Source organism: Monopterus albus, unplaced genomic scaffold (genome assembly GCF_001952655.1).
Source record: "Monopterus albus unplaced genomic scaffold, M_albus_1.0 scaffold220.1, whole genome shotgun sequence".
Classification (NCBI taxonomy): domain Eukaryota; kingdom Metazoa; phylum Chordata; class Actinopteri; order Synbranchiformes; family Synbranchidae; genus Monopterus; species Monopterus albus.
This window is the reverse complement of record NW_018128100.1, coordinates 617,852-632,596: the sequence shown is the minus strand read 5'-3', so window position 1 is coordinate 632,596 and position 14,745 is coordinate 617,852. Positions and strand designations below refer to the sequence as shown.

The 14,745-nt window shown below is 43.9% G+C and overlaps 2 protein-coding genes across 2 annotated transcripts in view; both read right to left on the bottom strand.

Moving 5' to 3' along the window:
- Positions 1-9,758: 9,758 nt before the first annotated feature.
- On the bottom strand, positions 9,759-12,717 carry insm1a (insulinoma-associated 1a). Its single transcript, XM_020619453.1, is given in 2 exon segments — positions 9,759-12,302; positions 12,304-12,717. Coding segments are annotated over 2 exon segments (1,335 nt in total). The 5' UTR covers positions 12,426-12,717; the 3' UTR covers positions 9,759-11,089.
- A 109-nt stretch (positions 12,718-12,826) lies between these two features.
- The window catches only part of cfap61 (cilia and flagella associated protein 61), a 32,820-nt gene continuing 30,901 nt past the window's right edge, over positions 12,827-14,745 (bottom strand). Inside the window, exon 28 of the mRNA XM_020619446.1 lies at positions 12,827-12,968. The gene's annotated coding sequence lies outside the window, so the exon portion shown is untranslated. The remainder of the gene's footprint in view (positions 12,969-14,745) is intronic.

Sequence of the window (14,745 nt, the reverse complement as noted above, 5' to 3'; positions counted from 1 at the left end):
GATGAAGGACGTCCAAAGCTCTCATTTCTGCCCTGAGGACTGAGGAGCAAGGAGCTCCCTGGAGGAGCTATAGCCGAGGATACAAGAGTGCATTCTTCGCAAAAGTCTGTTACAGATTGACACACCCCTTTATTGGAAATCAGTTTGTGATTGGACACTTCACATGAGGGATCGGAGGAAAGGACGCATCATGTCTCATGCAAGTGAGGGAAACATGGATGCAGTTAGCTGAACTGGGATTCACCTAGTATGTTCTCCAGCTTCAGTTTGAATCAAACTACCAACTCTGGGAATATTAATGCAACAATATGAATATTAAACAAACATGTAGAGGTTTCCACTGAATCCTTCAGGATGGTGTTCATGCCTTTCCAGTAGTCAGGTGCCTATGTGGAAACTCAAACTGGTTTTGCTTGTTGTAATTGTTCCTAATGCAGTGGAGAAAGACACATGTTATACTACTTTGATAGATATCCACTTGATTGAACTGGTTTTGATGGCTGAAGCCTCATATTAGCTTCAGGTGAACAAATGAATACATTCTTGCCTGGTACAAAGATTTTGTTCCCCATCCCTTACATTGCAGGTACATAAGGAAGGATTAACACACAATAAAAATACCACTTCTCATCAGAATTAATTTGACAGGTGGCCCCGCCCCTTAGTCCAGCCTCCCAGCCAATCAGAATCGTTTATCCGGTCTTTAGTCCTGCCCCATCCCATCAGATTCATTCTTCCGGTTCCTGGTCCCACGTGGTCCCCACGTGGCCCCCGAGGGTACCCTCCCAACCCCAGCATCTGCAGCCGGAGATAAGGAAGTTGTGGTTAACCGCATCTGAAAAGATAAACAGACGGTGGTTACAGTCTCTACACACACGTGGTTATATCGATAAGAATATAACAGTATAACTGTATTTGATATTGGTTGCAGCCCTTACATATCAGGGTGTAGTTAGGTATTTAACTTGTTCCTTACTTGATCTTGTAAAATGATCTATTTAAGAATGATGAGTATGGAATAAACACTTAACAGCCACTCACCAGGCTATCGTTCATTTTATTTTCCATTGCAAATAAAGAATAGCAACACAGAACATCAAACTACTGTCAATGAACAGCATTTTAGTGCATTATTCTTTGAACATACATCCAAGCAGTTAGGGTGAACACAATACCTTTTTCAACGCGCACCTCTGTCACGGTTCGTTTTTGACATGCGACGTTTTATGAATCAGAACTGCAGCGGGTGATCATTTCCAAAGACAAAACATTTCATGTTGAAAAGATTTTGAGTAAACGCACGATACAAGGGGTGCCATATGTACTGGTTAAATGGCGTAACTGGCCAGAAAAGGTCAACAGTTATGTAAACGCAGCCGATGTGATAAAAGCGTGAAAAATGGCTAGCTCTGGTTTCTACGTCACTCTGCCCTCCAACGCCAGTGCCGCTGTGTTTAAAGATAATACGGCCTCTCAATTCCGCACAGATCTAGGCCAGCCTATAGATTTAAAAGGGGACTGGGAGGTTGCTCTGACAGATTTTTGTTACCCAAATACGTGGCTTACCATACCGGAACAACGGCAAGACACATGGCAATACGGCATGCCAGACCGGCCTGAGGGTGCTCCCCCCGCCGACGAAGTTAAATACAAAGTACACCGTGAACGGTTGGGACGTGGAGTATACACCAGAGAGAGCCTTTTGAATCAATTGAATACTCATTTGAATAGGATTACACCCTCGCCACACCCCGCAGAATTAAAAGCTGGATTCTACCACTTATATCTTTATTCCGATATAGTCAGACATCAACTGGTGGGTGATACATTCGCTCCGCTCCTACGGTATGTAACAACGCAAGGATCCTACGGAGACTTTATAACACAAAGTTTTAACCCGCCCCATTATTTACAGCTGTCAAAGAATCATATTGACACGCTATATGTGGAAATTAAGACTGATCAAAACACCGCAGTCAACTTCAGATACGGTAAAACTATACTCACCTTACATTTTAGACCCATGAAAACATGACGCCTTGGGTCTATAAGGCAGACCCGTACCAATTTGTGGCTTATTATGACAGCCAGGCCAGTTCCGGGCACGGATACTTCATGGGCACCCCGACACAGTATGGGTGGGGCCTCGGATCTATGTTTTCAAAATTGTTTCGATTCGTTATGCCTCTGGTGAAAAAAGGTTTCAACGTTGCTAGACCTCATTTAACCTCCGCTGCTAAAAACATAACCTCTGACATGCTGAGCAAGGCTGTTGGTAGAATTACCAATAAACGGGACACTGAACCAGCTCAAGAGGGGGCAGGGATTATGGTTCTGGCCAGGAGAGCCAAGAGACGCCCCCCGGGCCAGCATTTTCCCCCTGTCAAGAGGAGAAGAGTGGGTCAAAAGAGAAAGACGGTCACTGGGGGAAGATGTAAACCACAAAGCTCCTCCTCAAAGAACGCTGATATTTTTGTTTAGACCACAATGGCTCTGTTACACAAAAAATCATCAGAATGCATAATCTCGGAGCTCGATCTATTTTCCTGTCCTTTTTCACAACTCAGTGTAGAAGATAAACAATATATCGAGGTTTTCCCCATGTCTTCGATCACAGAGCGAGGACCTATCGAATTTTACATAGCCGCGGAAGGAGAGAAATACGTTGATTTGAGCGAGACTGCTCTTTTTAAGACTGAAAATTACCAACGCAGACGGAACAGATCTGCCCCCTGATGCTGCTGTAGGCATCATAAACTATCCTCTAAATACCATATTCAGCCAGTGCGATGTCACGTTGGGGGATAGGCTAATCTCACAGAGCAGTGCACCCCATCCCTACCGCGCAATGATCGAGACACTGTTAAACGATTCCACAGCCACGTTAAAGACTCAATTCAGTGCTGGTTTATTTTATCAGGATACAGCGGGTGCTATGGACTCGTTCATTGCGAATAATGGGCCTAACAGAGGCCTTGTGGCGAGGGCAAGGTTCACAGCCGAATCACAAGAATTTCCTTTGCTCGGGCCTTTCCACACAGATATATTTTTCTGTGAAAGACTGCTGTTAAACTCTGTAGATCTGTAGAACTACAGCCTGCACGTCCTGGGGGCCTCACTGTTTGTGAAAAAGGTCACAGTCTCACCGGCTGTATGCATAGGTCACTCTTCAGCCCTGACTAAAAGCAACGCTCTGTACCCTCTTTCATGAATCAACCTTGAAACTTTTTCCATCCCCGCAAATTCCAGAATATGCACCCAGGAAAACCTATTTTTGGGTACGTTACCCAAGTACGTGGTGCTAGCCCTCGTAAACCACGAGGCTTTTAGAGGCCGGAGTAATCTAAACCCCTTCAAGTTTATACACGCTGACCTAGAGTATCTGGCCTTGTGTCAGGACGCTCGTCAGAGTTCAGCAAAACCTTTCCAACCGCAGTTTGAAAACAACCTCTCCATCAGGGAATATTACAACCTCGTTACGGCCACGGGGCGTCATCTGAAAGACCTCCCCCTGTGTTTCAGTTGGGACAATTTCCAGCAGGGCTACACTCTGTTTGCATTCAACTTAGCCCCGCACGAGGAAGGCAGTGTTCTCCCCCCTGTCAAAACAGGCATGCTGCGTTTGGAGATGAGATTTAGGGTCCCCCTGCCACACACCGTGACCCTTATAGTGTACGCCTGTCACGATTCTATCCTTGAGATTGACTCTAAACGGAACGTACTAGTGGATTACTACTGAGGAGGAGGGGGAAAAATAATAATGAACGGGCTTCAGCTGGAAAACATTTTATCCCCCTTACTGGGTGGTGCATTTCAAGGTGTGTGGGCGTCCGATGAACTATCTCAACACACTTTCAACAGACCGGCCTATCTCATCGTAAACACACATCCTAGACATCTCCCAGATGAACATTGGCTGGCGCTAACTTTGGAAGAAAAAAGTGGAAGCACATTCTTCGATTCTTTTGGCTTTGCACCTGATTTCCCATATTATCCTAAAACTATCTTGCATTTTCTACAGAGAGGGGGTGGGATAATTTATTATCACAACCATACCCTGCAGCATCCTTTATCTGTAGTTTGTGGTGAGCACTGTGCATATTATCTATTTCATAGAGCTCGAGGCCTGTCCTATTCACAGGTGCTGAGGTTGTATGGAGACGACACCGTCAGAAATGATCTTATGGCCTCTTATTTTGTAAAAGCCTATCAAAAGCTATCTGTAAGAATATTCAACATTAGTTTTTAACTCTGCAAATGTTTTGTGATTTAAAAAATGAAACTATCTGTAAGAATATTCAACTTTAGTGTTTTGACTCTGCAAATGTTTTGTGATTTTAAAAATGAAACTACTTGTAAGAATACTCTGAGAAAAAATCAACGTTCAATAAAACTCCTTCATTCATTTAAAACAAGAAAAACATGCTCGCTGTGCTTACTTTCAAGAAACATGAACCCAGCGAGGGGATAACGTTACAAAACGCTTCTTTTTTTTTTTTTTTTTTTAATATTGAAAGAGTAGACATCTTTTCGATCCCCCGGGGGTGACTGTCCAGAACGTGTATTTCTCAATGCGCTCCACACACTCGGATTTCCGGGTGACGCAAACTCAACATCCGGATCGCCGCCATCTTTGTAGTTCTGCATCTGCCCGCAAGCGTGTTTATTTGCCACCATTGATAGTGGTAAATTTATTTCAGATAAGGTATGCAGAAAATAGTCCCACCCCACAGGTTTGTGAGGCGTGTGATGTGTCACGTTCAGATGTCGGATCAGATCCACCATATCAAATATCAAATACAGTTATATTCTTATCTACATAACCATAGGCGTGTAGAGACTGTAACCACTGTCTGTTTATCTTTTCAGATACGGTTAACCACGACTTCCTCATCTCCGGCTGCAGATGCGTCATGACTTCCTTATCTCCAGCAGCAGATGCAGGGGGGTGGGAGGGTACCCTCGGGGACCACGTGGGGGCCACGTGGGACCAGGAACCGGAAGAATGAATCTGATTGAATGGGGCGGGACTAAGGACCGGATAAACGATTCTGATTGGCTAGGAGGCTGGACTAAGGGGCGGGGCCACCTGTCAAATTAATTCTGATGAGAAGTGGTATCTTTATTGTGTGTAAGATTGTTTAACTTCCAGTAGGACCAAGAGGAACAAACAAAAGCAAAACCTGTCTCAGGTTTAGGATATAAAAAGGTGAATCTACCCTTAAACTTTAGCACATTATGTGAATGAAAGGCAGTGCTGTGCAGACAGGAAACACTCTGCACTTGAAACACACTGTCCCTGTGTTTGTGTTTGCCTCTCTCACCTGCCTCTGACATAACACCTGCCTGTGTGGAAATGACTCTGAGGCTTGTTTGACTTGAGCCTACACAGAGAGGCCGTGTTTACTCGCTCTGCTCCTGCTTTTTCTTTCTGTTTTATCTCTGTGTTTGAGTGTGTTGTGGGTAAGAGGAGATGCGTGTGGGGAGGCAGCAGCTGAGAGAGGCCAGAGCAGAAGAGGAGGAGGTGCAAGAGAAGACTGTCAAATCTGAGGGAGCTGCCGTGATGTAATTCACCATCTACTCATCAGGAAGTTAAAGTCCCAAAGCAAAAACTGGCATTTAGAAGACAAGGGTGTGGATTTTTCTCCTGACATATAAGAACCTGTTTTAAATGCTTTTCTGTGGTTTTCAGCAGACATGTTGATGCTTCTGGTGCATGTGGTGACAAAACTGTTCCTGAAGAGTCGGGTGGATGGGTAATTATAAGCACTGGCAGATAATGAATGGGTGGATATAGTGCATGATGGCCAGTTGGACAACAGATGAAATGATGGTTTGGCTGATTGATGAGGGAGCACAGGTTGATTGAACAATGGATGGACCGATACATGAATGAATGGAACAGTGAATGAATGAGTGACTGGAAGTATGGGTGGGTGGATTAATGAATCGATAATGGCTGGATGAATGGACTGAAAAGTGGGCGGATTGAAGAACAGAATTAGTTCAATATTTGCATGAATGGATGTTTAATGGATGGGTGAATGGATGACGGGTGATCGATGATAGATGAGCAGACAGATAACTGTTGATGGACAGAAGGATTGATGTTAGTGGAATAAAGGGGTGGAAAATAAAAATGACCAATGAAATGTGGGTTAATGGATGGATGGTCGGTTGAGGGGGAATGGATTAACAGATGAAAAACTGAATTGGATCATAGATGAACGGATAGATGGACAGATGGTTAGTTGGATCGAGGGTTGGCCAGTTGGTTGGACAGGTTAATGGATGGTTGGATTATTCAGATTGACTGAGTGACTGGTGATAAATTTGTGACCTGGAAGCGATGGGGCTGATGGGATTTGTAGTCAAGTGCTGCTCAAGGGGGATTTGTTGGGTTTTTCCTCTATAATAATAATAACAGTAAGGCCTAGACCTTAGTTTCTAAAGTGTCCTAAGACGACTATTGTTGTGATTTGGTACTATACAAATAAAACTGAACTGAACTGAATGTGAGTGAATTGTTTCACTGCTGTTAGTTTGTCTTCAGAGTAACAATAAAATGTAAAAACAAATCCTAAAAACAAATTATGCTGTTTACCCCGTCGACGTACATGCATCCACTGCAGGTAGACACAAACACTCTGATTTATGTGGGCATGCACACACACACACACACACACACACACACAGTGTTTTTATTCCTTGTGGGGACTTTACATTGACTTACATTCATTTCCTGTAGACTTATCCTACCTTAACCATAACCACTACTTGTCTAACACCTGACCCTGACCCCAACACTTAACCTAACCTCATCCTAACCCTAAACCATGTTGTCACCCTAAAATTCAGTGATTTCCTTGTTGGGACCAGCTTCTGGTCCCCACAAGAATGGCCGAGTCCCCACAGTGTGAGTGTGTTAACAGGTTTCGGTCCTCATGATGTTAGTAATACAAAGGCACACACACACACACAGTGTAGCATTACTGCCTGTCCTGAGCTAACAGCATTACAGAGCAGTGGATGTCTGATTAAACCAGACAAATTGAATCACATCATGTCTGATAACAGGCCTGACGTGAAGAAAGCACACAACAGGAGCAGAGAGAAGCAGAACCACCAACAACGCATTAACACAGACTGACAACATGATGTTGGACATACGAGGAGATGCTTAACATTAAGGGAATAATCTGGAACAGTTTAGCATAAATAAATGTCTGTCTTCTCTCTGTCCCACCATTCATCCCACAAAACCAGAGCCATGAATGTCTGAATCAAATCTAACAGCAACAGTTGTTGGGACATCTCACTAAAAACCACAAAGGTTAACTTCAAAGGTCAAAAAGGATAAAACACACATTTTGTGTCAAAAGATCAACTTATTGTTATTGTTTGTAGAAATGTATATTATCTAACAGAAATAAATTATGAATCAATTGGTTGTCATGTGTTTCACAATAATGTTATTCTATCAGTTGCTGCATTAAAATGCACTAATCCAATAATGTGTAAGTACACAGCAACACAATACACAACATTGTGTTCATTTCCAGTGTCTCATGTTTTATTTTTATCTTTACTACAAACAAAACTCTCTTTACCTGCATGATCTTAATCGTAATTGATTTATTTTTAAGAATTAGAGAGAGCTCCTCTGCCAGAAATGTAGAACAGCTGGGAACATTTCTCAGCGCTGAGTGGTGTCTTCAGGGTTTCTCACACGTCAGAACAACAAAGAAGTAAAATCCAGGGTAAGAAAAACACACATTGCTGCTCTAAAGCTTAAATGCTGCCAGGCTCAGTTATAACTGGAGGAGACTCGATCAGCTTGGACCAACTTTAATTAATGAATGAAGCAAATTGTAAAAGCGAGGGGGACAAAATTTAAAAACCTGAGTAGCTCCGTGGTGGAAGTTAAACCCTTGATAGGATGCATCCTCTGCAGACCACAGATGTCTACATGAAACATCACGATGCATCGAACAGATGTGGAGATTTTTCAACCTGGACTGAAGTGGTGGCTGCTTTCTGCTCACACTCCATTTCTCTACTGTGCTGCTCCATTATGAGCAGTGTGTGTCTGTGTGTGTGTGTGTGTTATCAGTAGCTCTTATCTGCAGCCTGCTCTCCAGCTGGCTTACACCTGTCAGAGCCACACACTCATGAGCCAGGTGTTTGTGTGTCTGTTTTTGTGGTGAACAAAGTGCCAGTGTGTAATGGACAGGATAAGGTGAGGTCAGACAAAAGGTTTCCATCCAGATATTGAGAAATTTTCTCAGACATTTCCGCAGAAAAAAGTCAAGAAAAAATGGGATTCGGTTTGTTTTCCTCCTCATCTGCTTTGAAACTGTATGTTTTGGTAAAATAATGTGTTTCATTACTTCAGTTATAAAAAGTCAACCTGCAGTATTTAAGCTGGAGAGCACCACGTAAGAGTCAAACATTTTCAGTGGGTTACTTTAATCTGCAGAGGTGATGAACTTAACTTACTTATAAGTACTAATGCCATACCCTAAGTCCTGCACTGAAAATGTTACTTAAAGCTGCATTAACTCAGACTGTCCACAGTGTCTGATAAGCCCGTTGACAGTGGGACAGGACGTGGTGTCTCTCAGCTGTGTTGTATGTTTGTTGTATGTTCAGCAAAACCTGACAAGTTGGTGCTACTCCTACGATCATAGCTCAGTCAGTGGAGGACGGCAGCCACACTTCAGTGTTCTAGGAGGAAGTGCAGGAACAACTTTCACATGCAGACATGTTTCATGTGTGTTGACTTGCAGCTGACCTCTGACCTTTGTTACACACAGCACACACTGCTCCCTCACACACTGTGGAGTCGCTCGGTTTGCTGCTGGTCTGCTTGATTTTTGGATCTGTAATCTACACTCTGTATATGTCTTACATCTACAAATCTTGAGCTGAGATTAAATATTATATTGTACTTCTATTCATTTGTCTGAAAAAACAAAGCCAGGTTTTTCAACTGATGTGAGAAAAAAAAAACTTGTCCCTGTCATTGACGATGATCTTATGAAGCTGAGGACTTTATAATGAAAAACACAGTGGGGGAGGAAGTACACAGACCCTTCACTGTAGTAAAACCAGTACTACTACAATGTAAGAGTTCTGGTTTGAAATGGTACCGAACTATTATTAGTGAATTGTACTTAAAGTATCAGACAGTAAAGGTACTCAGAGCAGGAAAATGCATGCTTGTGAGTACTATTCGAATATTATTACTGATACATTCATGTGAAAATACCATTTTAATGTTTAGCTGGTTGAGGGGAGTTAACCTAACTAATTTTACAGAAGCTACTTCTGGTTATTTTAATCTGCAACAGTGCAGTATTTTATGTTTATCATATGCTTATTTTATTTCAGTACCTCAAAGTACAACTAATTACTTTCCACCATTGGCAATACATACTACATGTTGGGCAGAAAAGGCATATTGGGTTTTTTCTTATTAAATATCAAAAAATATTTTTAGCCCAAAACATATTAATAAAGAGAAAATGAAGGAGTCTGGGACTGTCCACCAGTGTGGAGACGTCTCCCTGCAGCTTTTCTATCATCATTTAACAAGATGAAATATTGAAGGGCTTTGGCCATAACATACGGTTCAATCCAGCCCTTTAACCACCTGTAAGTACATTTTTAGATTTTTCTGTTGCCCTCTTGTAAAAAACAATAACAATCTTCTTGGAGATAGAGATCAAAAACAAACTTGTTTCTCATTTTGGTTTTTATTTTTTATTTTTTGACATTTAGCAAAATACTGCAGAAACATCCAAAGCAGTAAAAGAGCTAAGGTTTACAGAGAAACCAAAACAAAAATAAAAAATTTAATTATGATTGCATTCGGTTATTATCCAAGAGAGGCTGATAAAACTCAATGATTGCTATAATCACTTGAACGCACCATCCTCACACTGTTTCAATATAAATTAAAGAAAATAATTTGGCAACATCATGAATAAACACAGCAACAGATCACAGGTTTAACCACACAGAGCAATAATTTACACAAATAATTTAATAAATAGAAATAAATAGAGAAACATGACTTGGATATACTGTATAGTGGTAATACAGAAGGCTTTGTAGAAAACAATCATCATATCACACGCAGCCAATGATAAATAAGCAATGGAAAAACAATCAATTGAGTTGAGTTTAAGGCAGTTTTACAGCAGGAGTTTCTAATCCGAAGGCATTACTGGCTACACTAGTTTTTACTCTCTCATTTTTAGGCAACAGCTACTGATCCACAGATCCACAAGCTATGTTAAAGCTAATCAGAGTGTTGGGATACGGCCTGTTCAGGCCTGTGAATTCTGCTTTTTACTGGCTACCGGTCGTCCCCTCTCTTAGGTCTAGAAGCTAATAGCACTTGTGCAGAGATGCTAGAAAAATAAATCAACAGTCTAACGCTTTGAAACATAACATCAAGGATCCTCACAGAGAGTGATTATAGGCTGAGGGTTCCAACACACACCCAGAACCTGCTGAAGTGTCCTTAAGCAAGGCACTAACTCCCTGCCTGCTGCAGGCAAGCGGCTGACTTCTGACCTCTACAAGCGGGTGCATGAGAATCATCTTCGTTACTTTTTTGACATTTTCTATTTTCTAAAGCTACACTGCAAAAATATCCTAAAACACCTAAAAACCATTTCAGTTGTTCAAGAAAAGGCAACAATTCCACTATGTCCTCGTGGAATCTGTGCTTTTCTTGATTTAACATCCCAGAACAAGACGAAAACTGGTAAATCACTCAAGCAGTGCTGAAATCAGATTTTAGAGACTTACATTTGTTGAACTAGGAAAACAGTTTAAAATGACTGCACCAACAAGGGGGTGCGGGGGGTGGTCACTCCCATCAACAGTGAAGTTAATCAGCTTCTCACCAAAGTGTGCAGTACTTGATTTAAATAGTTATATCTTAGGAACACGGGCTTAGAATAAAATGCTTTATAACACATATTTTTGCAGTGTAAGTCTAAGATCTTCTCAGAAACAGGCCTGGGCTGGGTATCTTGTTATCTGACACTGTGAAGCAGCCTCGTGTCCCGGAGCATCAGGCGGGGCGAAGCGGCATCTGCAGTAGGATCACCTGCCGGTTCTCGGACGGATGGCATTTGTTGATGTGTCTGGTGAGTCCCGGGGAGCTGTAGAAGATGGCGGGGCAGTATTTGCACGGGTACACCTGTGAGGAGTGCAGCAGGCGGATGTGCCGCTCCTGGCTGCCCTTGTTGCTAAAGTTCTCTCCGCAGACCGGGCACAGGTGGCAGCTGGAAGAGCTCAGGTTGAGCGGAGCCGCGCTCTGTTCGCAGGCCGGCGCGTCCTCCTCCTCCGCCTGTTTTGGGGAGCCGTGCTGTGACGCCAGGTGCTTCCGCAGGTATGCTTGGCGCTTAAACTTTTTCCCACAGTGATTACAATCATACATTCCTTCTTCAGAGCCGGACTCAGATGGCCCGGGGCTGGGTGTGTCCCTGTCACTAGAATCCTTCGCTTCATCCGGCGCTGTTTTACCAGAAGCTGCCAGCTTGTCGCTCTCCACATTTTGCGCACCGGAGGTTCCGTTCTGCTGTTTCGGTTTGTGCCACCGCCGGTGCGAGGCGAGGTTTGCCGGGCAGCTAAAAACCTTGTCACACTCAGGACACCTGTACTCGACCCGGACTATCCTGGAGCACTTGTGCTGCGCCAGAGCGAACGGGTCAGCGTACGCCTCCCGGCACAGCTGGCACACGAACTCGCCCAGCGGGTTGTTGTCACCTCCAGGCTGCTGGGGTCTGGGAGGCTTCTGGTCCACCGGTGCCTCTTTAATCTTGAGCCCGAGAACCGGAGATGTAGTGACATCGTCCTCAAAGTGCAGTTTCCGGATTGCTTTGGTTTTTTTGGATGGGGGTTTGCCTTTGCGCTCGGTGTCGCTGGACGGCCGTTTGGTCCCGGCGGCGGGTAGCGTGCCGGTGGTTGTAGCGTTGGTGTCGGTGCGGCTGCTGTTGCTGGAGCCTATTTTCAGGTCCACCGGGGCGAAGAGATGGTCTAAAGCGGTGAGCGCTGCTGGTGTGGGGAAAGACTCAGCGGAAACCGGTGATCCGAGGTTGAAGCGTCTCTCGAAGTAGGAGCGGTCGTGGTCCTGGCTGACGGGGCGGGTGGGGCTGTAGAGCGCCTGGTACACCCCCTCCGGGTTCCCGAATTGCACGGGTTTGGTGTCTTGCTCCGGGGCCGTGGCCGCCGCCCCGCAGGTGGGCGTCGGCGTCTGAGCGCGCACCGGGATGGAGGCAGGAAGACGGTGGCAGCGGCAGAGGTGCATCAGCCGCTGTTTGCTCCGCTACCTCCTCGTCAGACCGAACCCGGTAGGACACCGGATTGGTTTTCTTGTTTCTTTTCACCAAAAATCCTCTGGGCATGTTCGCGCTGGACGGAGAGCTGAAGGCACTTGGGAGGCTGCTGCGGGGAGAAGAAATCCACTTTCAGCTGCTTGCGGACAGAAACATCTGATGCGCCTTTTTTGTTTGTGTCCTCCTGCCACTGATCCTCTCGTCCTCCCGAGGTGCTTTCACCACAACATAGCTGCACTCTTTTTAAGGCGACATGATGACATTGTTCCCGTCCCCCAGTGTTGCCTCATCCCCGACCAATCAGAAGGAGCCGAGGACCCTGTGGATTTGAGGGGTGGGTGTGTGAGGATGGAGAGACTGATGGAGGGTGGGGGGGGGAGTAGGATTTGCAGATTGTAAAGCAGATGTACCTGAGGGTTTTGTTTCACACACACACACACACACACACACACACACTAACTCCTCTCCGCCTCCTCCTCCTCCTCCTCCTCGTCTCGACCCGGGCACACGCCAGGGGCCTCCTGCTTTTACGGTCTGATGAGCCTGTATAGAAATCTACACGTGCCCCGGCTTTATGTGTCTCTCCTTTGGGTGGCGGGGTTTTGATTTGTCCTAAAAGGAGACATCCGTCCACATAACAGCGTCACAAGGTGACAAGAAAACAGTGAGGAAAGGTGAAACATCTCAAACCGAAAATTAAGCAGCTTGAGTTTCATTTGTTAAATAATATCTAAACGTAACTATACTTGTATAAACTTGAATACATTTTAAATATCAGAAGAACAAAAACAAAAGTGAAAATGAATTCAGATATAAAATCATTATTTCCTGGAAAAACAACCTGAAGAGCTTCAGCCCTCAGTAAAAACTCTCCTGTCAGGGCCGCTTAAGACCTTGCGTTTAGATTTTTGAATTTAAGACACCGAAAGACTTTCCAGGACATCAACACTTCCCGAAAACAGATTTCCAAAGCAGCTACCCTACGCAATGAGGTTAAATTGGAACAATAACATTTGACAAATAACCAAAGAGCTAACAAACAAACCGACTTGTCAAACCACCATGGCCCCGCAGCATGTGCGCTGGCGTGACAGTTAATTCAGGACATATGAATCCGTCATTTTACGCATACATAATTAATAGCGAGAGGAGGATTTCCTACTTTGCATCACAATGGCAGCGCTTGTGCAAGCTGTAGACCCGCCATGATTGAAAAGGAAATTGCACAGTTGAAAAAAAGGGGAGAAGAAGTGGGGGCCCCCAAAAGCAATCTGGGCCCCAGATACCGTTGGCGCGTGCTGTGCGTAATCAGTGCGCTCTTTCTCTGTCTCCAAATGGGGCAAACCGAGATTATCTGCGAGTTAAAACGCACAAAACCCAATTCCTGCAGGCCAGCGCTGGCCCGGTCTGTCGGATATGGGTCTGTCCTCCACCGTGAGGGACGACGGGATGTCACACGGGTCGGCGATGAGTCCCGGGAACCAGATGAAATGTTTAAATTAAGTGGAGGTTTGTGCGCATGCGGAAGTCAGAGTGTGGAGGTTAATTAAAGACGTTTGCAAAGCAGCAGGTTTTTAGCTGATGTGTCACAGTTGAGCTCGGTATCAGGTTTATTGATTTGGACAGATTATTGGTGAGTCCAATAAGCGCTGAAATCAGATCAATACTCATTTAGATGCTGCTGTTGTAACGGCCTACAACTCTTTTACTTTTCATAAGGTTGTTATGTTTAGCTACACCTTCCGGGCTCTGATTGCACTTAAACTCTTATTTACTTCAAGTAAGTAGAAAAAACAAACATTTTTGGTGAGAACTCCAGCCTTCTTATTTATTTGAGCAATTTTTCTAAATCTTGACTCCAGTGCAACAACCTGCTTTCTCATTTTTCAGGAAGCAGATTCTCATTGAAAATTCCTTAAACAAGTTGATCTGTATTGGAAACACTGGAGGACTGTCAGCTGACATTTTGAACTCGCTAACAAAGGAAAATTACCTTAAAAGAATGAGATGATCTGTACATTTAATTTTTCACTTCATGAGGTTTGTCATTAACTGTTTCAAACAAGGTAACAACAATAATATAAAATGCTGAATAATGTTTAAATACTGTAAAACCACAGGAGATAAAAGATCATGAAATGTCAAAACACTATAAGGACACACTAAAAAGCAGCAACATTAAAAAAAATCTGAACAACTGAAAAAGTTACTGGAGATCAACTATCAAAAACGTTACAGGAGATTTTAGGACATGCTGCTGATTTGCACTTTTGGATAATTACACACGACTTGTGTGAATCTGATAATCAGACTGAAGACTTCTGCAGCAGCAGCCTGCCTGTCATTTGGAAGTGAGGACATATGTTGTGGTGTGTGCGGTTATTTTCCC